This window comes from Aotus nancymaae, unplaced genomic scaffold (assembly GCF_030222135.1).
Source record: "Aotus nancymaae isolate 86718 unplaced genomic scaffold, 86718_ANA_hifiasm-v0.15.2.pri h1tg000044l, whole genome shotgun sequence".
Lineage (NCBI taxonomy): Eukaryota > Metazoa > Chordata > Mammalia > Primates > Aotidae > Aotus > Aotus nancymaae.
Window position 1 is genome coordinate 5,365,517 of NW_026988458.1, and position 26,093 is coordinate 5,391,609.

The following is a 26,093-nucleotide window of genomic DNA, read 5'->3' on the forward strand; positions in this document are numbered from 1 at the left end:
CTTCACTCGGCCTAATGTCTTCCACATTCATCCACTGCAAATGACAGGATTTCCCTTTTTTGTAGCTGAATGATATTCTGTACATATGCACCACGATTTCTTTATCCATTCATCTGTTCATGGGCTTTGTTTCCATATCATCGCTATCGCGAATAATGCTGAAATGAACATGGGATAGCACATATCTCTTGGAAATCCTGATTTCATTTCTTATGAATAAAATATCCAGAATTGCAATGCTGGATCATATGGTAGTTCTATTTTTTAATTTTTTGAGGAAACTCTGTACTCGTTTCCATAGTGGCTATCCACTCTGCATCCTCACAGTGTTCAAGGGCTTCCTTTTCTCCTCACCCTCACCAACACTGCTTATCTCTTGTCTTTTTAATAATTGTCATCCTTACAGGTGTGAGGTAGCATCTTGTGCTTTGAATTTGAATTCTCTGATGACTACTGATGTTGAATACCTTTTCATATACCTGTTGGACAAAATTATATATGTTCTTTGGGAAAATGTCTATTCAGGTTCTTTGCTCATTTTAAAAACTTAGGGATTTTTTTTATAGTCAGCTGTGTGAGTTCATTAGATATTTACCCCTTATCATATATATTTGCACATACACATGCACATACATATATATACCTAAGTATATGGTTCACAATTATTTCCTCCCATTAAACATGTTGCTCTTTCATGCTGCTGATTTCACTGTTTTCTTTGCTGTGTAGAAGCCATTTAGTCTGATGTAACTGACTTATTTTTACTTATTTTTTCTTTTGTCATCTGTGCTTTTTGTTGTCTGGTGTCATATCCATAAAACTCACTGCCACAAAAGTTATTGAGGAGCTTTTTTCTTTTTTCAGGAAATTTATGGTTTTAAATTTTATATTTAAGTCTTTCATCCATTTTGTCTTAATTTTTCCACGTGGTGTAAGACAAGGGTGCAGTTTCAATCTTTTGTATGTGAATATCCAGTTTTCACAGTAACAATTACTGAAGTAACTTTTTCCCCCCGTTGCATCTTGGTGCAAAGATCAATAGACAACAGATGCTTGGGTTTATTTCTGTGCTTTCCATTCTGTTCCACTGGTCTATGTGTCTGTTTTATTGCCAGTATCATACTATTTTGATTACTATAGCTTCGTAATATAATTTAAAATTGAGGGATGTGATGCCTCTAACTTTGCTCCTTCTGAAATAAATAGTGTTTGCTATTTAGAGTTTTTTGTAGTTCCATACAAGATTTCTTTTCTTTGGTACAGTGTGGGCTCAAATCTTTTGACTATTTGTATTGCTTTCTGAGTTTTCAGATTGTTGAGTTGATATATTCCGTATCCAAATCGCTTATCAGATACGATCTTGGCAAATATTCTCCCACTCAGCATCTTTGTGCTTTTGTTTGCATAACTGTGTTTCAAAGAAAAAAATTCTCTTATGGTTTGTGCTGCTTATAACTTATCCAAATTCTTTTCCTAACCCAATGTCACCAAAAATATCTCCTGGGCTTTATTCTAGAAATTGTACAATTTTAAGCTTTACACTTTTGTATATGACCCATTGTGACTTGCTTTTTGTATATGGTGCTACATATGAGTTGAAGTACATTCTCGTATGGATGTCCAAAGGTTTCAGCATTTTTTTTTCAAAACATGACTTTCCCTTCCAATTAGCAGGACATCTTTGTTAAAAATCAATTGACCATATCTGTGTGGGTCCATTTTGGGACTCTCCATTGTGTTTCATTGATATAATCATTCATTCTTAAATCAATACTACACCATCTGATTCATGTATCTTCTCAGTAAGCCTTGAAACCAGTCATGTGAGTCATCCAACTTTGTTTTCACTTTGAAAATTATTTGGCAATTAGAGATTTTTAGCATTTTCATATACATTTTGAATCTATTTGTGAATTTTTACAAAAATACTTGCTGTGATTTTGATTAGCATTGAATTCAATTGATAAATCAGTTTGGTGAGAATTGAAATGCTTACAATGTCAACTTGTGTCATCCATGAAAACAAGTGTTTTATTTTGATCTTTGTCAATTTCCCTTATCAACATGTTTTAGCTTTCAGAATTAAAATCTTCCAAAAAATTTTTAGTTTTATTCTGTTTTATGCTTTTATAAATGTATTTTAAAATTCCAAGGCTGAGTGTAGAAGGATTGCTTAAGTCTAGAAGATTGAGACCAGCCTCGGCAACATACTGAGCCCCATCTCTATGAAAAGTAAAAATTAGCTAGCTGTGGTGGTGCACACCTGTAGTCCCAGCTACTCAGGAGGCTGAGGTGGAAGGATCACTCAGGTCCATGAGGTTGAGGCTGCAGTGAGCTGTGATTTCATCACCACGCTCCAGCCTGGGTGACAGAGTGAGATCTGGTCTCAAAAAATAATTGAATAAATGAATAAATACAAATAAAATTCCAATTTCCATTTATTACATTTTAGTATATCAAAACACAAATGATTTTGTATATTAACCCTGACATAGCAAGAACAGAGTAAACTGAAGGGTTGCTTTCAGTAACCACCACAGTCTCACCATTTTGCAGCCCATCGCTATGCCCTGCCTTCCAACTGAACTACAGAACCTAGGAAAGCATGAATTAAAAAACAGTCTAGCAAATAGGCCAGGCCTGATGGAAAGGCAGGAATATTAAGAAATAAGTTTACAGAAATGCAAGGTCAGTTTCCCTTCCTTTGAACTCTGTATGATAATGTTTTATAGTGTTTTAGCCAATGAAAATACTTGTGAGTAGTTGAGGGGACAGGGAGTAATATATTAATATGAGGTAGCGTGGTATAGTACAGACGTATGGGCATATACTTTCAAGTCAGTCAAAGTACTATGTTTGATGTCTGGTGAGTTATGTAGTCATTCTGTAAAGCCAAATTGCAAAAGGACTATAGCAAAGGACTCCCAACACAATGCAAATAAAGGGATTACAACCATGACTATGGCCATAAGCAGGCAACAAAATCAGCTGCTGTTTGTATGTGTCTAGAACTGTCAAGCTTCTGAGATTTCACCCTACTTGGAATCTAACAAGTTAGCTTGTTACTATTTCATGGTTAGTTGCAGAAGACAAGAGTTCTGGAGCAGAGGTAAAAGACTTTACTACTTATGGAAGACACAGAGCTTTATGTTTATATCAGTTCCCCTTTATCATTTGTCCCATGTAGTGGGGAGGGGAAAGTAGGAAGGAGGCTACACAGTTGGATCTTAATGGATGCCAATGCTAGAGAAAGTGCTGTTGCAGGAAAGAAAGGCAGCTAGGTAGCAAGTATTTTTTGAGCAAGCAACACACATTGCATCAGGGAGCAAATAAGTCAGTCCCCTCCTTTGGGGAGTGAATGATATGGGTCTTTAAAGTTACTCAGTTGCCTATATCGCTATCTACATACGCCTTGCAGTCTGACAAACTGAGCAGGAATGTGAAGGATGCTCAGGAACTCAGGTAGATGGTCCTTCTCAATAGTATAGTTATTAACTGGAAAAGTTTACTAAGAAAAGGGAAGGCTTATAATGCTCATAAAAATTTCATAGCCAGATCTGCTTGATTCTGCTGTGATTTGAGTATTTGTCCCCAGTGAGGCAGTAGTGAGAGGTGGAATCTTTAGCAGGTGATTGGGTAATGAGGCCTCTGACCCCACAAATAAGGTAATCCATTCAGGGATTAATAGATTATTGGGTTAATGGATTAATGACTTATCATGAGGGTGGGACTGGTGGCTTTACCAAAAGAGGAAGAGAGACCTGAGCTAGCACTCTCAGCCCCTCATCATGAGATCTGCTGTGCCACCTCGGGACTCTGCAGAGAGTCCCCTCAGAAAGAAGCCTCACCAGATGTCATCCCTCAACTTTGGACTCCCCAGACTCCAGAACGGTAAGAAATACCTTTCATTTCTTATAAAGTACCCAGTTTTAGGTATCCTGTTATAGGTAACAAAAAATGAACTAAGACAAATACCATCAACTGATAAAATATTACTTCCAAAGAGACCTTCTTTCTTCCACAAGCACCATTGGGACAATGCCTGTCTGCTGTAACTTCATTCATTATTCAAAGAGTTCCTAAGAATATGTTCTGTGCTTCTTTGAAATAAAACCCCTTCACATATTTTGAAATAGTTGTCATGATTTCCACATATATGTTTTTTGAGACAGAGTCTCACTCTGTCACCCAGGATTGAGTGCAGTGGTGTGATCTTGGCTCACTGCAACCTCTGCCTGCCAGGTTCAAGTGATTCTCCCGCCTCAGCCTCTCAGGTAGCTGGCACTACAGGCATGGGCAACCACAACAAGCTTTTTTTTTTTTTTTTAGTAGAGACGGGGTTTCACCATGAAACTCTGATGCCAGGCTGGTCTCAAATTCCTGTCCTCAAGTGATCCACCCACCTTGGCATCCCAAAGTGCTGGGATTACAGGTATAAGGCACCGTGCCTGGTCTTTCCCTATTTTTTCTATAATTTGAGTGAACTATCTGCAAAATGTTTTATTAATTATATGACATTTAACATGATAGTTTTCTGTTCTATACATGCTACAGATGTATTAATTTTTTTCACTTTCACAACAAGATTATAAAGTTTTCATTATTTTACAATGTGTATTTGTTTTATAAATGATTAAACTGAGGGGCAGAGGAGAAGAACTTGCTCCAGACACATAGCAGGTGCTACTGGAGCTAAGGTTTGAATCTGTCGGTTCTAAGCTGCAGAGCCTGTGTGCTTAACCAACAGTCTGCATCTGCTCTCGCATCTATGAAAATATTTTCTGTATTTATTTTTCTTCATATATCAATCATCTTTTTTTCCTTCTTTATCAGAGAGTTTTATAAACTAAAGAGAGGGTTTGCATATACCAAAGGTTTTGAGTAAAGGGTGATAAATAAAAGAGTAATTAGATTGGTCAAGGTACAAACAAGGTAGATAGTTTATGAATACAAAAAAGAAATCACCAATTATAAAGATTTCTTTAGAATAAATACTTTTCTTCAGAAGAAGTGTTGAGTTTACTAAAATAGCTAAAATATCCATTTCATATCTGAAATCTAATTGCACTAATACTAGCAGACTCCATGAGAGCTATGGTTGGAAAAAAGATTGGCTTAAGATTATGGAGACATCATTCCAAATCAGATTTTGCCTCAAGTTGGCTACCACCTGAACTTTTAAGGTCTTTGAAATCTCTGGGTCACAGCTTCACCTTTACAAAATGCACGAGTTAAACGAGGCAATATCTAAGTGTATATCAAGCCCTACAGTTTTGTATTGTTGATAAATAATCTCTCCTCATGTAACTTTTCACCTGAATCTCTAAAAATAAGTCACTAGCTCACTCAGTTATATCATAGGTAATATAATATAGGATACACCACTAACAATAATCACAAATAAATAGTTACACAGAGTCTCTGTACTAGTCCATTTGCACACTGCTGTAAGTACATAGTTGAGACTGGGTATTTATAAAGAGGTTTAGTTCACTCACAGTTCTGCATGGCTGGGGAGGTCTCAATAAACTTACAATCATGGCAGAAGACACCTCTTCATAGGGCAGCAGGAGGAAGAATGAGTGCCAGCAGAGTAAATGCCAGATGCTTATAAAACCATCAAATCTCACAAGACTCACTCACCATCATAAAAACAGCATGGGGAAGACCACCCCCATGATTCACTTACTTCCCACTGAAACCCTCCCACCACATGTAGGGACTATGGGAACTACAATTCAAGATGATATCTGAGTGGTGACATGGGCAAACTGTATCATTCCGCCTCTGGCCCCTCCCAAATCTCATGTCCTCACATTTCAAACATCATGCCTTTCAGATCCAAGATGGCTGATCACTAGCAGCTCAGGCTCATAGCTCCCAGTGAAAGTGCAGAGAACAAGAGGATGCCACACTTTCAGACAAATATTTGTTGCTCACAGACCAAGAGATTCCCAGCGGAGGAGCCCCACGGGTCGCCAGGGCAACTCTTGTGGCCGGTGCGGTGGTTTTGCTGGTGCCTTAGCGTGGCAGTTCTTGGTGCAGAGTCCGGAGATTCCCGGGCAGAAAAGCACCAGCAATCTTAACACCGCTGTTTTGGCCGGCGCAGTGGATTGCTCAGATTTCGGCGCTGGGAATCAACAAGTTGGACGTCCGCTCAGAGACCTAGTTAGAAAGTCGGTAATTACAAAAAGAACAGAGGGATAAATATATAATGAAGGGAAGAAACCAGCGTAAAAAGGCAGAGAATACTCAAAATCAGAATGCCTCTCCCTCTACAGGGGATTGCAATTCCTCATCAGTAACAGAACAAGGCTTAATGGAGAACGAGTGTGTTCCAATAACAGAAGCAGGTTTCAAAAGGTGGGTGATAAGAAACTTCTGTGAATTAAAAGAACTTGTTCTAACCCAATGCAAAGAAACTAAGAACCTTGAAAAAAGATTTGATGAAATGTTAACAAGAATGGACAATTTAGAGAGGAATATAAGTGAATTGATGGAGCTGAAAAACACAACACGAGAACTTCGCGAAGTATGCACAAGTTTAAACAGTCGAATTGATCAAGCAGAAGAAAGGATATCAGAAGTCGAGGACCAGCTCAGTGAAGTGAAACAAGAAGACAAGATTGGAGAAAAAAGGATAAAAAGGAATGAGCAAAGTCTCCAGGAAATATGGGACTATGTGAAAAGACCTAATTTACGTTTGATAGGTGTACCTGAATGTGACGAAGAGAATGAATCCAAGTTGGAAAATACTCTTCAGGATATCATTCAGGAAAACTTTCCCAACCTGGCAAGGCAGGGTAATATTCAACTCCAGGTAATACAGAGAACACCACAAAGATATTCTTCAAGAAGACCAACCCCAAGGCACATAATCATCAGATTCACCAGGGTTGAAATGAAGGAGAAAATACTAAGGGCAGCCAGAGAGAAAGGTCAGGTTACCCATAAAGGGAAACCTATCAGACTTATAGCAGATCTCTCAGCAGAAACTCTACAAGCCAGAAAAGAGTGGGGACCAATATTTAACATCCTTAAAGAAAAGAACTTTCAACCCAGAATTTCATATCCAGCCAAACTAAGCTTTATAATGGAAGGAAAAATTAAATCTTTTGCGAACAAACAAGTACTTAGAGACTTCACCACCACCAGGCCTGCTTTACAAGAGCTTCTTAAAGAAGCACTATACATATAAAGGAACAACCAATATCAGCCTTTCCAAAAATATATCAAAAAGCAAAGAGCATTAACACAATGAAAAATCTACACCAATTAATGGGCAAAACAGCCAGTTAGCATCAAATGCCAGTATTAAACTTATATACATTCTAATTGGATAAAAAGCCAAAACCCATCGGTATGCTGCATCCAGACCCATCTCACATGCAATGATACACAAAGACTCAAAACAAAGAGAAGGATGAAGATTTACCAACCAAACAGAGAGTAAAAATAAACAAATAAACAAAAAGCAGGACATGCAATTCTTGCCTTTGATAAAGTAGACTTTAAAGCAACAAAGATCAAAAGAGGCAAAGAAGGACATTACATAATGGCAAAAGGATCAATGTAACAAGAAGAGCTAACAATTCTATAGATCAATGAGACAGAAAATTAACAAGGACATCCAGGACTTGAACTCAGACCTGGAACAAGTAAACTTAATAAACATTTATAGAACTCTCCACTTCAAATACACAAAACATACATTACCACCTCACGCCTATTCCAAAAGTGACTACATAATTGGAAGTAAATCACTCCTCAGTAATCGCATAGCATTTCATAGGTTTAAATGAAATATTGGTTGACTGCTTGTTTGTTATTTTCTTCCCTTATTCCTTCCTGTCTACATCATTAAGTATAATTATTGGTATAAAAGAGGTTTTCAATACCCATTACTAAACTGCATTCTAGCCTGGGCAAGAAAGCAATACTCCCATTCTCTCTCTCTCTTTCTCTTCCTTTTTCTTCCTCTTCTTTATTCTTTTTTTTTTCTTTCTTTCTTCCAAAAAAAAAAAAAAAGAAAAAAAAAATCAAACATCATGCCTTTCAAAGAGTCCCCTAAAGTCTTAACTCATTCCAGCATTAACGCAAAAGTCCAAGTCCAAAATCTCATCTGAGACAAGGCAAGTCCCTACAACCTATGAGTCTGTAAAACTGAAAGCAAGTTAGTTGCACCCTAGATACACTGGGGGTATAGGCATTGGGTAAATAACCTCATTCCAAATAGGAGAAATTGGCCAAAACAAAGGGGTACAGGCCTCATGGAATTCCAAAATACAATAGGGCAGTCATCAAACATTTAAGTTCCAGAATGATTCTCCTTTGACTTCATGTCTCACATCCAGGTTATGCTGATGCAAGAGGTGGGCTTCCATGGGCTTGGGCAGCTCTATTCTTGTGGCTTTGCAGGGTATGCAGCCCCCCACCCCCATGCTGCTTTCACAGGCTAGCACTGAGGGTCTGTATCTTCTCTAGGAATATAGTGCAAGCTTTCAGTGGACCTGCTATTCTGAGGTCTGGAGAAAGGTGGCCCACTTCTCAGAGCTCCATTAGGCAGTGCCCAAGTGGGGACTCTGTGTCAGGGCTCCAACCCCACATTTCCCTTCCGCACTGCCCTAGCAGGGGTTCTTCAATGAGGGCTCTGCCCTTGTAGTAACTTCTGCCTGGATATCCAGATGTTTCCATAAATCCCTGAAATCTAGATGGAGTTTCCCAAGCCTCAATTCTTGACTTCTGAGCACGCACAGGCCCAACACCACATGTATTCCACCAAGGCTTGGGGTTGCACCCTCTGAAGCAAGGCCTGAGCTGTACTTTGGCCCCTTTGAGCCACAGATAAGGCTAAATTTGCTGGGGTGCAGGACATGAAGTACCTCAGAAACACACAGCAGGGGGACACTGTGCTGAGCCCACAAAACCATTTTTGCCTCCCAGGCTTCCTGGACTGTGATGAGAAGGGCCATTGTGAAGGTCTCTGACATGCTCTGGAGACATTTTCCCCATTGTTTTGATAATTAACATTCGATTCCTTGTTACTTATAAAAATTTCTGAAGCAGGCTTGAATTTATCCCTAGAAAATGGGTTTTTCTTTTCTATTGCATCATCACACTACAAATTTTCCAAAATTTATGCTCTGTTTCCTTTTGAACACTTTGCTGCTTAGAAATTTAATCTGCTAGATACCCTAAATAATCTCTCTCAAGTTCCACAGACCTCTAGGGTAGCGGCAAAGTGCTGCCAATCTCTTTACTAAAGCGTAGCAAGTGGCACCTTTGCTCCAGTTCCCAACAAGTTCTTCATCTCCATCTCAGACCACCTCAGTCTGGACTTCATTGTACATATCACTATCAGTATTTTTATCAAAGCTGTTTAACAAGTCTCTCAGAAATTCCAAACTTTCCCACACCTTCCTGTCTTCTTCTCAGCCCTTCAAACTGTTCCAGCCTCTGCCTGTTACCTGGTTCCAAAGAAAGATACCTTTGGGTATCTTTCCAGCAGCACTCCACCCCTGATACATATTTACTGTATTAGTCTGTTCTCATGCTGCTACAAGGACATACCTGAGACTGGGTAATTTATAAAGGAAAGAGGTTTAATTGATTCACAATTCCACATGGTTGAGGAGGCCTCAGGAAACTTGCAATCATGGCAGAAGGCATCTCTTCACAAGGTGACAGGAGAGAGAATGAGTGACAGCAGGGGAAATGCCAGATGCTTATAAAACCATCAGCTCTTGTGAGAACTCACACACCATCAAGAGAACAGCAAGATCCCTCCAAGGACACATGGGGATTATGGGAACTAGTAATTCAAGATGAGAATTGGATGTGGACACAGCTAAACCATATCACTCTCTTATTCATATAAGAAGAAAAAAAAACACTTCTAAGTAAAACTATTTTTAAAGGCAACATATTAATTAGTCATGCACATATTTTCTATAAGAAATGTGCAAATTGTACACCTAGGCTGATGGCATACAATATTTTAAATTTCCATCAAATAATTGTTTAGGTTTCTCTCTTTCTTTTAATAAAGAACATTTTATCTATAATCATCTATAATTAATAATAGCCTTCAGACAATTTAACTTCAATATATTTAAATTTTTACTTACTATGCATTTGTAGAATTTAAGGACACATATATTAAAATGCTGTTTGTTAAAAAAGGAAGTAATTTTAAAGTAATCATTAGTATTTTCTTAATATTCATTAAATGTTTATTGATTGGCAAAGTATCAGATTATGTTTTAAAATAGGATGTGATTATATATATACATATATATCATTATATATAGTGAGAGACTGAATATATATAGGAATTATATATATGTATAATTTTTCCTTTTGCCCTTTATATGTTTCATTTTACATATATTTATATATATTTTAAAAAGTATATATTTATTATATATTATATATTATTAAATATATATTATATTATTATATATTATTAAATACATATATTTTATTTATATTATTAAATATATATTAAATATATTATCTATTATGAAACTATTAAATATATATTATTAAATATATATATTTAATAATATATATAAATATATATAAAATGAAACATATAAAGGGCAAAAGGAAAAATTTCAAGTTAGTAGCAGTTTCATCGAAAAGGTGGAGTAGTGACCAAGAAGGCCTTAACCTTCTCCTCTCAGCTAAACTTTGGAGTATCTTTAGTCCTTTGAACTCCCTTTTCTTGAGCGCTGACTTTAGAAAACTGAACTGCAAATTTTTTCTCTGCCCCTTTGAGATGTATATCTTCTCCCAGCCTCTGGCTAGTTTTACAAGCCAGGAATGTCTTTGTGACCTGGGAGTCATCCCTTTGAAATCTAAACAGGGAAGAACACAGCCCACTATTTCCCAGTTTTTGTGGAGCACGGGAGCCTAACTTTGATAAAGGACAATCATCAAATGCCTATGGCTTAATCACGTTGGCCAAATTCCTTCCTAAAGTCCTATAGTACTTTTCTGCTAGTTCACCGGAATACTTAGAAACTCTCCCACTTTTGTTTAGTAGAGTTGAGTTGAATCATTCTCCCTTAAAGTATAAAAAAAAAAAAAGAAAGAAACTCTCCCACTTTTGTTTAGTAGAGTTGTGTTCAATTATTCTCCCTTATTGTAATAGTTTTTTTTTTATTTTTTTTGAGACGGAGTTTCGCTTTTGTTACCCAGGCTGGAGTGCAATGGCGTGATCTCGGCTCACCGCAACCTCCGCCTCCTGGGTTCAGATAATTCTCCTGCCTCAGCCTCCTGAGTAGTTGGGATTACAGGCATGCACCATCATGCCCAGCTAATTTTTTGTATTTTTAGTAGAGACGGGATTTCACCATGTTGATCAGGATGGTCTCGATCTCTTGACCTCATGCTCCACCCGCCTCGGCCTCCCAAAGTGCTGGGATTACAGGCGTGAGCCACCGCGCCCGGCGTAATAGTTTTAAGTAAAGTCTTTCTTTCCTATGTAACATCTCAGGTGCAATTTTTCTTCGAAGTAAATGAGTAATTTTTTCATGCTTCTATATGTTTTTTGCACTCTCCAAATTTTCTTCAACAGGAAATTCTTATTCTGATTATTAAAAAGAAATTACTAGCAATAGAAGTTTATCTGGTGAGAAAAAAAAGAAATGAGATAGTATATTTTCTATGGGTAAAAGAGATCCCATAAACATTTAAAAAAAGAAAGTCAGTATCATCCAAGAGTTGCTTAGATTAATACAGTAGAGATGGACTTAACTCTGACTGTGAAAAGAAAGAGACGAGAATTTACCAGCAGACAACCAATTTCTGAACTCTACTGGATTTCTGCCAGACTTACTTATTTTGACAAACATAAAAGTAACTTCATGCAGGGAAAATGTGCCTACAGGAAATAGGATTTTCTTTCTGAAAATGGAAACAGGAATGTAATAACATGAAACTAACAAAGGCAACAATTATTGCCCATTATAACTAAAGCAATTTTAGAAAACCATAGAGATGAAATAAAATTGAATATATTGAGATACATGAAGCCAACAAAAACAATAACAACAATAAAAAAACAGATGTAAATATATGACGTATGTGACTTGGTTATTTTTGTGCTTTAAATAATTGATGGAATGGACAGTTCTCAACGTTACTCCGAGAAACATAGCTACATAAATTGTTCACTGTAGAAAATTGAATTAAATTTTTGTTTTTTTTCTGTCTCTATAAAATAAGATAAAGATCCAATGGTTAATATTAAATGAAAGAGCTCTTGGAGAGATTTGAATTAATTGCTGTATATTTGGTCCTTCCAAAAATTAATTTCTGTAAGAACTTTTTTTTTTACAATTTAAAGACCATTATGGTAAAATATTACCTGTGTCTAAAAACCAAATAAAACTTTTAATGTGGCACATGGCTGAACTGGAGTTTGTATTTTTTTAAGAAATATTAATCTCAACAGCTCTAAACAGATACATGCAAAAAAAGTTTAATAGCTCATTTAAGGGAGAATCTGTATAATTCAGTGGTTTTATGGATATATGAAGGAAGATTCTGAAAGTTTCAAGTGTTAACTTTGCTAGAAATTTCCCTGAATGTATCATTCTGGCTTTAGATGATTTTGCTGACAGTTCAAAGATAAGTGAAGAATATCTTTTTTTTTTTTTTTTTTGGTCATTCCTTAAGCAGTTATTTAGTTTTTACAATGAGGCAGACATTGCTCTAAATGCTTTATAAATATTAACTCAGTTATGAAGAACTAGCCTATGATATAGTTATTGTTATTATCATCATCAAACTCTGATGTTCTGTAGCACAATTATGCTAACTGTGTAGGGTTAGTCCAGAGTCTATAGGTCAAGGGCACAGTCCTCAGCAAGACTGCCCCCATTTTAGATGGCAGCCAAAAGTTTGGGGGTCCCGAGGCCACTTGTACTTTTGAGCAACTAGCTACAAATTTTGGGGTTCTCATAAACCCCACTTCCCTCGCAACACAGGTTTGACAATCTGCTAGAATGACTCTCAAAACTCAGCAAAGTGCTACGCTTAATAACACAGCTTTATGATAAAGAATACAAATTGGGACAAGTCTAGCAAATAAATACATATGACAAGGTCTGAGGGGTTCCTAAATGCAAAGCTTCTGAGTCCCCTCCGCAAGGAAGCAGAGCATATCAAACTCCAGCCCACTGATGTCCTCACCAATCCACAAGCCCCAATGTCCACAGTTTTTATTGGTGTCTTGGTGCATAGGCATCAGTGATGCCATCATCGATCACATATTTGAACTCCATCTCAAGCCTGTCCTGCTCCTCCTGGAGGTTGGGCTGGCTTTCTTTAATCACAGGGTCGGTTTTTCTGGCATGACCAGACCCCTACCCTGAGTCATCTCACCTGTTAGAATAAACTCAGATGTGATCCAAGGGGCTCATGAATGACAAAGACACTCTAATCCCCTGGGAAATTCCAAGGATTTAGTTTACCTCCCAGAAACCAAGAACAAAAATCAGCCAGATTTTTTACGAAATAACACCCACATTTTGCACTTGAATAAAAATGTCACAAAGAGGTTGACTGAATTGCTCAAGGTCATAGAGCCAGTAAAGGGTGGAGCCAGGATCTGCAGATGGATAGTGGCTCTGAAGTCTCTGCCCAAAAGTTCCACACCGCAGGGCCTCACCAGTAACACTCAGGGAGGGAGTTTAGGCACTATCAAATTTCCTTTTAAAGGCCAAAGGAGAAGCTTTGGAATTACAAATAGAAATGACCTCCTCATTGAAACAATACAAGATTGAACACACATGTGGCATGAATCATGTTCTTGAAGCTCCCAGCCTCAGCCAAGTGTGTATCACATGGTTGAATAAGTCACAGGACACACATCCAGGTGTTGTTTTGAGAGTGAAATGAAATTACCCAAACAAGTTTGCTCACGTTTCAACACCTGGTAACTGTAGTAAAAAAAATCAGTTGCCAAAATTGTTGTTGTTATTATTACAAATACTAAGTGAAAATCCCCCTTTCATCAATGAACAACTCCACTTAGGCAACACGCAGAATTTCTGTGGGTTCATTCTCATGGGCTCCATGAACTAGAATATTAGGAATGCAAGTTGGCACATACCCAAACTGCTCAGCGGTGAAAACCCTGGGTGAACACGTCCGTGCTCAGACACCAAAGGGCATACTCAGCAGCAGCTGTTTCATTAGCAGAAATAACAGCAAGTGAGGCACGTGAATACGTGGAAGGACAGAAAGGCAGCACAGAGAGGAGGTGTCCAGTCAGAAGGAACAGAGGAGCAGAGTGAAGAGCAAAGAAGACAGAGTGATAGCCCACAAGCACACACGAAGATACTCCTCATTATTTATCAGGAAAATCCAAATGGAAAGCACAGTGAGATACTACTTTATATTTCCTAGAATGGTCAGTAATAAAGAACAAAAAAAATTTTTCTTGTTCTCTTCTCCAACTATGGAGAAGACAAAGCAGGCCTACAGGGAGCTGGCCTTACAGATACAGAGCGTTACGAGTGGAAGGGCCTTTGGAATTAAAGATGCACATTCTTAGACATGAGCTTGAAGGTCAGGCCACGCAGGGAAGACTTAGGAATGCTGATTGGATAGGAGGCACCTTAGAAAACATGAAATATGAGATAATCCAATAGCACAGAAATTTCCAATTCATCAAATGTTCAAAGACAGGCAGTGGTTACTGACAGCAGGGCATAGTGGAAATGACGTCCTTAACCTTACTAAATCATGATTTACTGCACAAAATGCTCAACGAAACAACAAACTTGAGTTTATTGTAAAGCAGAAATCTGACTTGTATCCTGAAATAATAGAAAAAAATGAACTATTCCATTCTTTCTTGAAATTTTGGCAAAATATACCCTGGGAAAAAGAAAAAGAAACAAATCAACTTTAGAATGCAAAGGAATAAGAAGTTGGGGTTAAAACCGATGAAGCAAAATGAGCAGCCATGATTCAGATGAGGGAATATACATGGTGAAGTCATGGACAGTTGTTCCCCTTTTTTTTAATCGCTCTTACATATAAAACTGCTAAGAATGTTTATATACAGGTTTGTCTGTAGACATACATTTTTATTATCTGGGAGACAAACAATATACCTAGGAGAAGAATTTATGGGTCACGTGGTAGATCTATGTTTAGCTTTTCAAGAACTGCCGAATTGTTTTTCAACACTGCGTCACCATTTTAGGTTCCGGCTACCAGTAAACGAGTGTGGCAGTTCCCCCCCAGCCTTGCCAACACTTACTTTATTTATTTTTGTTCCTTATTAATGGCCATTCTAGGAAATATAAAGTAGTATCTCACTGTGGTTTCCATTTGGATTTTCCTGATAAATAATGAGGAGTATCTTTGTGTGTGCTTATGGGCTGTATCTTCTCTGAAGAAACATATTCAAATTCATTGCCTATTTTGAAGTGAGTTATTTGTCTTTTTATTGTTGAGTTGTAGCGATCCTTTTATACTTTGTTAGATATACCACTGAAGAAATTTTCTCCCATTGTGTGTGTGTGTGTTTTTTTTTTAAAATTTCTTATTGGTGTCTTTGAAACCACTAAAATCTTTAGTTTACCTATTTTTAGTTCTATTGCTTATCTTTTGGTGTCATAGCTAAGAAACCATTGCCTCAGCTAAAGTCAGAAAGATTTACACTTTTTAAAGAGAGTTTTATAGTTTTGTCTTTTATTTTAAGTCAATGATCTATCTTGGGTGAATTTTTATGTATGGTATAAAGTACAGGTCCAGCTGATTATTTTGCATGTGAATATCTAGTTGTCTCAGTACTGTTTATTGTAAAAGGCCATTCTTTCCCATAGTATCATTTTGGCATTCTTTCACAAAAAACAGTTAACCCATATATGTAAAACGTTTTCTTTTTGAATTCTCAGTTCTAGTCCATTGATATATTTCTATCCTATGCCAGTATCAAAATGTCTTAATTACTATAGATTTTAAGTAAGTTTTGAAATAGGGTTGTGTGAGTTCTCCAACTTTGTTCTTTTTTTACATAATTTTTTTAGGTATTCTGGGTCCTTGAATTGTTACGTGATTTTAAAAATTGGCCTATCAATTTTTGCAAAAAGTCATCTGGTATTTTAATAGAGATTGTGATAACAATATTAAGTCTTCCAATCCATGAATATAATATTTCTTTCCACATATTTAGGCTCTTCAATTTCTTTCAGTTATGTTTTGTAGTTTCCAGTGTAAAAGTTTGCACTTCTTTTTGTAAATTTTCTTGTAAGTATTTTGGTTTTTTAAATGTTGTTGTAAATTAAATTGTTTATAATCTTTCCTCTTTTCCCACCATACTGGGCAAGCATGTTTTTAATTTCATTTTTGAATTATGAATTGCTGTGTATAGAAATACAGATTGTTTCTGTGTCTCGATCATGTATATTACCAACCTCCTGAACTATATTCTTAGTTCAAATATAATGTTTTAAAAATTCCTTAGAATTTTCTATATACAAGATTATATCATCTGCACATAGAGATAGTTTTACTTCTTCCTTTACAGTTTGGATGTGTTTTTATTCATTTATTCATTCATTCATTCATTCATTTTCTTGCCCAGTTTCTTGAGTTAAAACCACCAATGCAATGTTACAGAGTTGGTGACAGAAGACACTCTTCTTGCCTTTGTCCTCGTCTTAAGCGGAAAGTGATCAGTCACCATTGAGGATGACGTTAGCTCTGTTTTTATTTTTTTATTTTTTGGTACTTATCCTTTAGCAGGTTGAAAAAGTTTCCTCCCATTTCTAGTTTATTTACTTTTTTCTCATAAAAGAGTGTTGGGCTTTGTCAAATGCTTTTTCTGTATATATCGAGATATTCATGTAATTTTGTTCCTTATGCTATTAACATGATATATAACATTTTCTGATTTTTGCAAGCTCAGCCTGCTTTCTTGTCATAAATCTCACAAAGACATATTGTGCAATCCTTTTTATATGTGTCTGAACTTGGTTTGCTGGTGTTTTATTTAGGTGTCTTAGAGCTATATTCATAAGGTTGTTGTTTTCTTTTTGTCTGACATTTTCAATTTATTTTTTGTATCCGGGTAATTCTGACCTGATAGAATGAGTCAGGAACAAGTCCCTGCTCTTCTATTTTTGAAAGTGTTTGTGATGGATTGGTGTTAATTCTTCAAACATTTGGAAGAATTCAGCCTGAAGCCATGTGGTCATTAGTTTTTCTTTGTGAGAAGTTTTTGATTACTAATTCAATCTCTTTACTTGTTGTAGGTTTATTCAAATGTTCTCTGTTTTCTTGTGTTAGTTTTGTTTGTGTTTTCTAGGAATTCATCAATTTCATCTAGGTTATCTAATATTTTGGCATACAATTGCTCATAGTATTTTCTTTTAATTATTTTTGTTTCTGTAAATCCAGGAGTAATGTTCCTCTTTCACGTCTGATTTTAGTAAAAGAATGTTCCAGGTGCAATTCAAAAGATTATGTATTCCACTATTGCTGGATGAAAGTGCTCTAAATGTGTCTGTTAGATCTTGTTGGCTTATAGCGTTATTTAAGTCTCCTCTTCCCTGTTCATCTTTTACCTACTTGTCCTATTTGTTTTTGAAAGTTGGGCATCAACTTATTTAACTATTCAAAAATAAATATTAGCCATAAGGCAAAGCTCTTTCCAGTAACCACAACACTACCTCTGAAGACCATGAATATATATAAATTCATAGAAATCTGTTTTAGAGGTTTGCATTAGAATATCCAGATTTTCATATATTTGCTTTTTGCTCATTTCACCAGGGGTATTTCTATGGTTTTAAATGAACTTTTATATCATGGTAAAACCCTTCATAAAGCTTTCCATGTTTCTCTTACTCCTTTTAATGCACATTTTAGCAGTAGCACTCTGGAGGTAACAAGCTATCCAGTGTTTAATAATTTCTCTTTCAGTAATTTTATGGGTACTATCAATTTTTTATAATATTGCTCTGGATACACAATTTCTTTACCTGACTGCTGCTATTGGAGATCTTTAAATTTGGGACGAACTTTAAAACAAAGTCCCACAGACTGCATGCAATGTTATTTATTCATAGAGATGTGTTTATTTATTTAAATACTCACAGTTCATCTCTACCTGACAATGTTTGCTATCTGTTTTGTTATATATTCCAAGTACCAGTCAGTACATTCTGAATACATATATTTTAAAATGAAAAAATATGTAAGCAAACCTAAGTTATATGTATAACACCTGTGTTTATATATCCATACTATAAATATATGCTGGTAAAGAGAAACTCTGGAAACATATGCATCATTTTATGAGTTAAATGAACACTTATTCTTCAGTAAATTTAACATTAATTCAAATGTGGGTTGTTATTTGTCATTCTTATTAGTCACACTTTGTGTCACTTTTTCTGACTTTGAAAATGATATCGATCCATTTGCTATTTTCAATGCAACAGGAAAGTTATTTTTAAGAAATAACATATACAACAATAAATAATTGGTTTTATGCTTATGAGAGAAAAAATGTATATCAGTATTTTCTATTTCAGGAAAGTTAGTCATTATGATAATCACTGGAAACCTCATTATCAATTTAGCTAAAATTTTGGAATGTGTTTAAGATATTATTTGGTCTCATGGCACATGAAATTCATTTAATAACTGATATAGTAACATTTTTAAATCAGATGGTTTTTATAAAATTATGTTTAACTCATCACTGTAAACAAGTATTCTTCAGTACATATGTTGATAAACCATTTTAATTGTTCTAACTCTTTTTGCTGAGATTCAGTTAATATTGGCTCTAAAATAACCAGCAAGTAGAGAAGATGTCAAATGAGAATAAGCAGGAAGACACTCACAGCTTACTCGACAATACGGGGAGATCATGGATGATCTCTTCATAGGGTTCTTCTTGCGCTAAGGTAGAAGCAGATAAAGGCTCTTTCATTTTTTCTTCCCAGGCAATTTCAGCTTTCAGCAGCATTTCCTCGATAAACTCAGATGCAGCAATATCTACCAGAAAAAAATCAAAAAATCAGAAAAATGATGAGTGGTGATAGCATATAAATCTATTTACTTTCAATAATTCCGATATGCTTAAAATGCTAAAAATTTATCAATGTATGAATCATAACAAAAAACATTAAAAATCTATGGCTGGCATAAAATTGAAGTACTGCCATTTTAAAAGACTATTTTGTTTTACATCGGTGACATATTTAAGTACAAATGAAATAAAATATGAAAATAGTATACACTGGATGGTGATGTGTAAAATAAAAAATGATTGAGTGGCTAAGCTTGAACAAACTTCATGTCATTTCATTCTCAGTAAAACCTGTCCTATATCTTGGTGAATATGAACTAAAATTACAGAAATAGCTACACTTTCCCATCGACTGAGTTATAAAGCATGTGTTGGCATTCTATAAACAGTCTACTAAACAGGTAGATGTACAGCAGATACTCAGTCGTATCATTTAAACAAGGGGTCTGCCCTCTAGCCATGATATTTTTACCTTTATCTATTGCAAATACAAATAAATATATTTCCTTACAAATTACACATAAACAGTGACATCGGAACATGTTTGGGCAGCAATATAGATATGTATCAGTCAAGTTTACAAAAACAACAGTTATGATATAGACACTGATATAGATCATGAGGAAAAAAAACAACATTCATATCAGTTAAGAATCTACTGGAGGCAGCCGCTCATTGTCAGTCGTTAGGACCAGACTGCGTGACCAGCTATGCCTATAAATTACAGTTATATGGCTTTCTGGGCTGGTCACAGAAATGTAGCTGCCACAAGAAGATATTTATGTAAAGATTTTATCATTATTTGCCTCAGATTAAATTATGCACATGTAAAAAGCAGGTGAGTGCTCAGCTTTCTTACTTTGTGAGATAGTTTCTGTCCCACCTAACAAACTGTTTTTCCCTCCCCCAATTTTTTTAATGGATCCATTCAAAATTCAAGAAACATAAAATACGAATAATATACTATGGTACTGATCACGACCTTCATTTGCTCAGTTATAACATGGGCTTCTGGTTTACTGTTCTCTGCTCTATTCTTGTATCGGGTTTTGCCTTTTACCTGCTTGCTCACTGGATTACTGGCATATCTGCTTTAGCTGAAACCGCTCACTGCATTATAATGCTTTGCTTTTTGCATGTGATAAAAGTATTTTTATTCAGTTAGTAAATATTTACTGAGGATCTATTATGGGCCCAGCACCATGTCTCATATTGCCAAAAGGCCATGAATAAAGTACCGGATTGCTAGTCGGCTTTGCATGACCAATATGGAAAAAGCTGCCTGTGAGAGTCCTCATGCACTGTGCTGAGGTGACCAGTGCTGAGCCTGCCTCTGAGCCCCTTTCATTCACTGCCTCTGTTCCTAAGATTGTCATCTGCCATGCCTGGACATCTGTTTGAAATGACACTAGACCTACATGGGGAAAGTCTACCATGGGGGTCCATGTAGTCAAAAGTCAGTCATATCTTCCCATGTCTGGGAAATAAGCCAGGAATATGAACTTGGAAAATGTGAGCTACTGTTAGAACCAGATTAGAGTTAACAGAGGATGTAACTTGTATTCATAATAAATACATTTTTAATAAGAAAAAACCTACAAATTTTATTTGTTCTTTTGATACTTATCATATTTATCATACTAACATAATTAATGTTAAAATTACTAGACTATAAGTAATATTAGCTTGGTTCTCAAGTTTGTGACTTTTAAGCTGTCTTAAATATCTGTTTGGTAAAGCCTCAGTTTACTCTAGCAGAGAAAATGAAGTAATAAACATTAAACAATGATACTTACTTCCAATAAATAACAAATAGAGAAAAATCCCTTCTTCTGGCTTTACCTAGAGATTTATTAGAAATTCATACTCCCGAAAATATATCAAATGACAAATCTCAAAAATAAAGTACATTTAAGTAAGTAGAGGTAGGCAAGTGAAAAAATAGATTTATTAACATATTCAGATCAATTACTGCCTTCAAAATTTTGATATTATGGTATTAAATATGCTAGATTTTTCTCTTTGTTATTCGGAATTCTTTTTACTATTGCAAAAATAATTATGAGTAGTAGTAACATTGTGTTAAATCTAAAAGCTACAAAATTAATGTATTTTTTATTTATTAAATATATTTATTAAATAAGCATATAAATATACAAAATGACAGTGACTAAAATAATTTTAGAAATCTTCAAAAAGATATTTATTAAAAATTAGTAATATTGTCAAGATTTTCAAAGTTTTAAATTTGCATGAGAATGTCAGCCTCTCTATATGTCTTGTAGTTTAAATATCTGCACATATAATAATGCTATTATTTTTCAAAAACACCCTAATGGATAAGCATGCTTTTGGCAGGGTGAGAAACTAGCTAAGTAACAGTAAAAACATATTTTAAAGTAAATTACACTGAATGAATCATTACCTGAAGTTTTAAAACATGAAAGGCAAAATACAACACAGTACAACAGCACAGTGTAGATTAAACTGTGAATAGCCTCCTGTAATAGAGCCGTGCATAGGCGGTTATGAATTGTGCTTGAACTGGGCGGGTTGTTACACAGCTTCACAGGTGTGTCCAGCCCCCACTTTGTAGCTGTGCTAAAGATGATGGACAACTCTGACATGAAAGGAAGAAAATGGTACCTGCTCAATGGTCCCAGGATGCTCCCAACCTACCTGACGGCTTCTCCTCGTTACAGTTCACAAGGTGTGGGTTTGCCTGATGCATCAAAAGAAGTTTCACCAGGTTGGTCTGAAATATTAAAGATAATTGAAATGGGAAACACCATGCCAGATGGTAAGGATTCATCGGTAAGTCATACACTGTGGCTGCCCTCGAGAGCACTAGCAGCTGGAATGAGACAGTATCAGCATTCCCACTCAGAATTCCTTCCTGGCCCCATTCCCAGTGCCTTTTGTAAAAGTGTCAGGTATTCAAACTATTTCAGCCCTTTCTGAATTCAGAGAAAATATTATCTATCTAATAAGGATGTAATCACTGAAAAGGATACTTTATAACTTTCAGGTTTATATGTATTTGGTAGAACGAGAAACTAGTTAAATAATAGTAAAAAAAAATTATATACATATATTTTTTCATGGCTCAGAAATGTATGGATTTTATTTATATTTCTCTGTATATATATTTTTAATTGTACGTTAGGTTCTGGGGTACATGTGCAGATCATGCAGGATTGTTGCATAGGTACGTACGTGGCAATGTGGTTTGCTGCCTCCATCCCCCCGTCACCTATATCTGGCATTTCTCTCTATGTTGTCCCTCCCCAACCTCCCCACCTCCTGCTGTCTCTCCCCTAAACCCCCACAACAGACCCCAGTGTGTAGTGCTCCCCTCCCTGTGTCCATGTGTTCTCATTGTTCAACACCTGCCTGTGAGTAAGAATATGCAGTGTTTGATTTTCTGTTCTTGTGTCAGTTTGCTGAGAATGATGGTTTCCAGATTCATCCATGTCCCTACAAAGGACACAAACTCATCATTTTTTATTGCTGCATAGTATTCCATGGTGTATATGTGCCACATATTCCTTGTCCAGTCTATCATTGATGGGCATTTGGGTTGGTTCCAGGTATTTGCTATTGTAAACAGTGCCACTATGAACATACGTGTGTTCATGTGTCTTTATAAGGGAAGTAAGTTACACTGAATGGATCACTACCCAGAAAGTTTAAAACATGAAAGGCAAAATACAACCAAGTACCACAGTACAGTATTGATTCTATGCCATAATACAACCTGAAAGTCCATAATGTATATTCCTTATATGGTATAGTGTGTTTTGTTCCGTTTTAATTGAACAATTCATTGAAGTCTAACTTGTTGATATTGTTCCTCTCTGACAGCAATGTGGGCAGTGTGAACCTAAAGTCACATTGTACCATTAGAAAAATGCTATCTCAAGCTATAAGACTTAAGCGACTTCAGAAATTAAGTATTTTTTTAAAAAAATGCTATATCACACATATAAAGGCTATATATAATGTACATGTGCTATTGAAAAAGCAATAATAAAATAAATTTCAGTGTACCTAAATTTTAAAAATATGTACTCAACATTTTTAAAAAATGATATCTTTGTGTGTTTCTACCCCAAACTATGCCTCTGTGTCCTAGACTTGGCTAAGATCATGACTTTTCGGATAACCATTAGTATCTTCTCTATATGCTTAGCACATGTGTATGGAAGTATCCCTAAACAACGTACTGCTTAATCTGTTTGTGACATTTATAGAAATGAAATCATAGTGTACGGATTCTTCCATGTCCTGTTTTCATGGCTTACCATTGCATTTTTGAGCCATCAGACTTGATGGGTTTAACCAAGGTTCATTCTTTTTCTTGGCTGCATGGAATTGTATCACACAAATATATCGCAATTGATTCACCTTTCTCCCAGTGAATATTCAAGCCATTTGCAGTCATTTATTTGTTTTTACAAATAATGTTATCATAAGTATTCTCACTTATATCTCTTGGTGCACACATACAAGACTTTCTTCAGGATATATGTACTTAAAAATGACATTGCTGGGGTATCAGTTTGGATATCATCAAAGTAACCAGGTAGTGCCCATATATTTTTTTCCAAGAGATTGCTCAGATTTACACTTCTACTTCTAACAAGGACTTCTATTGCTCTACGTTCTACTTAATAATTTTATTATCAGGCATTTACTTGTTGTTAAATTATTGGGTGTAAAAGAATAGATCATTGTGGTTTAATGGTGCATTGCTTTGAAAATGAGGGTCTATAGTAGCTATAGGACTCTCCTGGATTTCTTTTTGGTATGATTTTATATAATACTTTTTAAAGTTATTACTTTCTAGAGATTTGCCATTTTTGCCTAAGTTTTCAAATGCACTGGCACGATACTGTTGGTTATATCTTCTTATTGTGTTTTTCTTTTATTGTCTTTTAAATAGCTGTGCTGTTTGTGCACTTATGTTTCCATTTGCATGCACACTATCAGTCATTTTGTGCATGTCCTCTCTATCTTTCTGACCAGTACTTCCAAAACTTGTTCACCTCATTAATCTTTACAAGAACCAATTTGAGGTATTGTTGATTCTTTCTATGGTATTTTTAACAGTTCAATCACTTTGGCCTCTATCTGTTTTATAACCTCATTTACGCATTCTGTGTTTGTTTTATTAATCTCTTTCTCTCTCTCTTCTTTTTTTTTTTTTTTTTTGAGATGAAGTCTCGCTCTGTCACCCAGGTTAGAGTGCAATGGCACCATCTCTGCTTACTACAACTGCAACCTCCTTCTCCCAGGTTCAAGCAATTCTTGTGCCTCAGCCTCTGGAGTAGCTGGGACTACCAGCATGCACTACCACACACGGAAAACTTCCATATTTTTATTAGACACAGGGTTTCACCATGTTTACCAGGCTGGTCTTGAACTCCTGATCTCAAGTAATCTACCTGACTCAGCCTCTCAAAGTGCTGAAATTACAGGCATGAGCCAGAGCCTGGCCTATTTTATGAATCTCTTATAAACTTTGTAAGTTGCAATATTATTTTTCAAACTTCCCTTTTACAATATAAACATCTAAGGTTGCTATGCAACCTCTAAAGCTGTAAATTTTCATCAAAGGAAAATTACCTCCACTTTCTTTACAGCTCCCATAGGGATAGAGACAATGTAATTTTTTTATTATGATTCTGTTCCAGATATTTTTAAATGGTCATTGTATGTCTTTTTTGACTTACAGAGAACAGTAAGTTCTGAAACAAAGTGTGTTTCTGTGATTCAAAGTAGCTCATACTCAATTGATAAATGTTTGTAGATACCATTTTTTCCTGGGCAAGAGGAGCCAAAACAACAGAAGTGAAATCATCAAATTAAATGACCTCAACTGCATTGTGCTGGAAACTGAAGCTGTCTTAGCTGTATTTCTACAAATACTCTTTTTTTAAACAATGAAGTAATTTAAAGGCAGTGAAATGGATAATAATAAGTGCACAGTTATAACAATTTGGGCAAATGTGTGTACCTGTGTAATCAGCACCACAAATAAGCTATAGAACATTTCTCATCACCAGCACGTACCCCTGACCCTCTATGGACAATCTTCATCTATACTGGAAACTACAGTGTAATTTACAGCACCCCAGATTAGTTTTGTCTATTCTTAAATAGAACACAGAAATACATATGTTTGACCAACATAATGTTCTTGAGATTTGTTCATGTTTGTGCATGCATTGACACTTTCATTCTTCATTGTTGAGTTGTAATCCAAGGTATAACTACACTACAACATGTTCATCATTTTCTTCTTAATTGAGAGTTGAGACTTTTGTTTCCTGCTCTACAAATGAGGTACTATGGACATATGTCATTTTATCAATGTAGATTTTTGATTTTTCTCTTTTGAACATTCTAAAGTAGAATCCTGGGTAATCTGGTAAGTGTATATTTAACTTTATAAGAAATTGCCAGAAAAGTTTACAAAGTGGTTTTAATATTTTTATCCTCACTGGCAATTTTATCACACCCTCTCCAATACTTGATATTGTCACAGTAAAACAATTTTAGCCACTGAAGTAGTATCTCAGGGCAGGTGAATTTACATTTCCCTGATGACTAATGATATTGAACACTCTCATGTGCTTAATGGCCATCTTTTGTGAAGCAGATATTCAAGAATTTCTCGTCCATTTATTACTGGATTGTTTACCTTTTTAATATTAGCCTCTGTGCAGTTTTATGTGATCTAGATGCATTTTTCAGGTGTATGTATTACAGATATTTCCTCCCATGCTATGGCTTGCCTAGTCATGTTCTTAAAAATGCCTTTGGATGAGCAGAAAAACATTTTTATTTCTTTTACTTTTGTTTAGTACAATATCTCTACCTATTTTTATCTACTCAAAGTTCATGATAATATTATACTACAGTTTATTCTGAAAGCTTTATCATTTTAACTTTTATATTTATGGTCCATTTCAAGCGAGTTTTTGTGAATGCCATGTAAAGGCCTGTATGGTCCAGCACCATC

General features: G+C 35.8%; 1 protein-coding gene across 3 annotated transcripts in view; it reads right to left on the reverse strand.

The window, feature by feature from the left end:
* Positions 1-26,093, reverse strand: part of MYO16 (myosin XVI) — a 700,871-nt gene that overhangs the window by 362,326 nt on the left and 312,452 nt on the right. For all 3 annotated transcript variants that reach the window (XM_064361880.1, XM_064361879.1, XM_021677383.2), the window contains exons 8-9: positions 21,746-21,821; positions 18,879-19,032 (exon numbers count right to left, since the gene is read on the reverse strand). In XM_064361880.1, the coding sequence (XP_064217950.1) occupies positions 18,879-19,032; positions 21,746-21,821 (230 nt within the window). The remainder of the gene's footprint in view (positions 1-18,878; positions 19,033-21,745; positions 21,822-26,093) is intronic.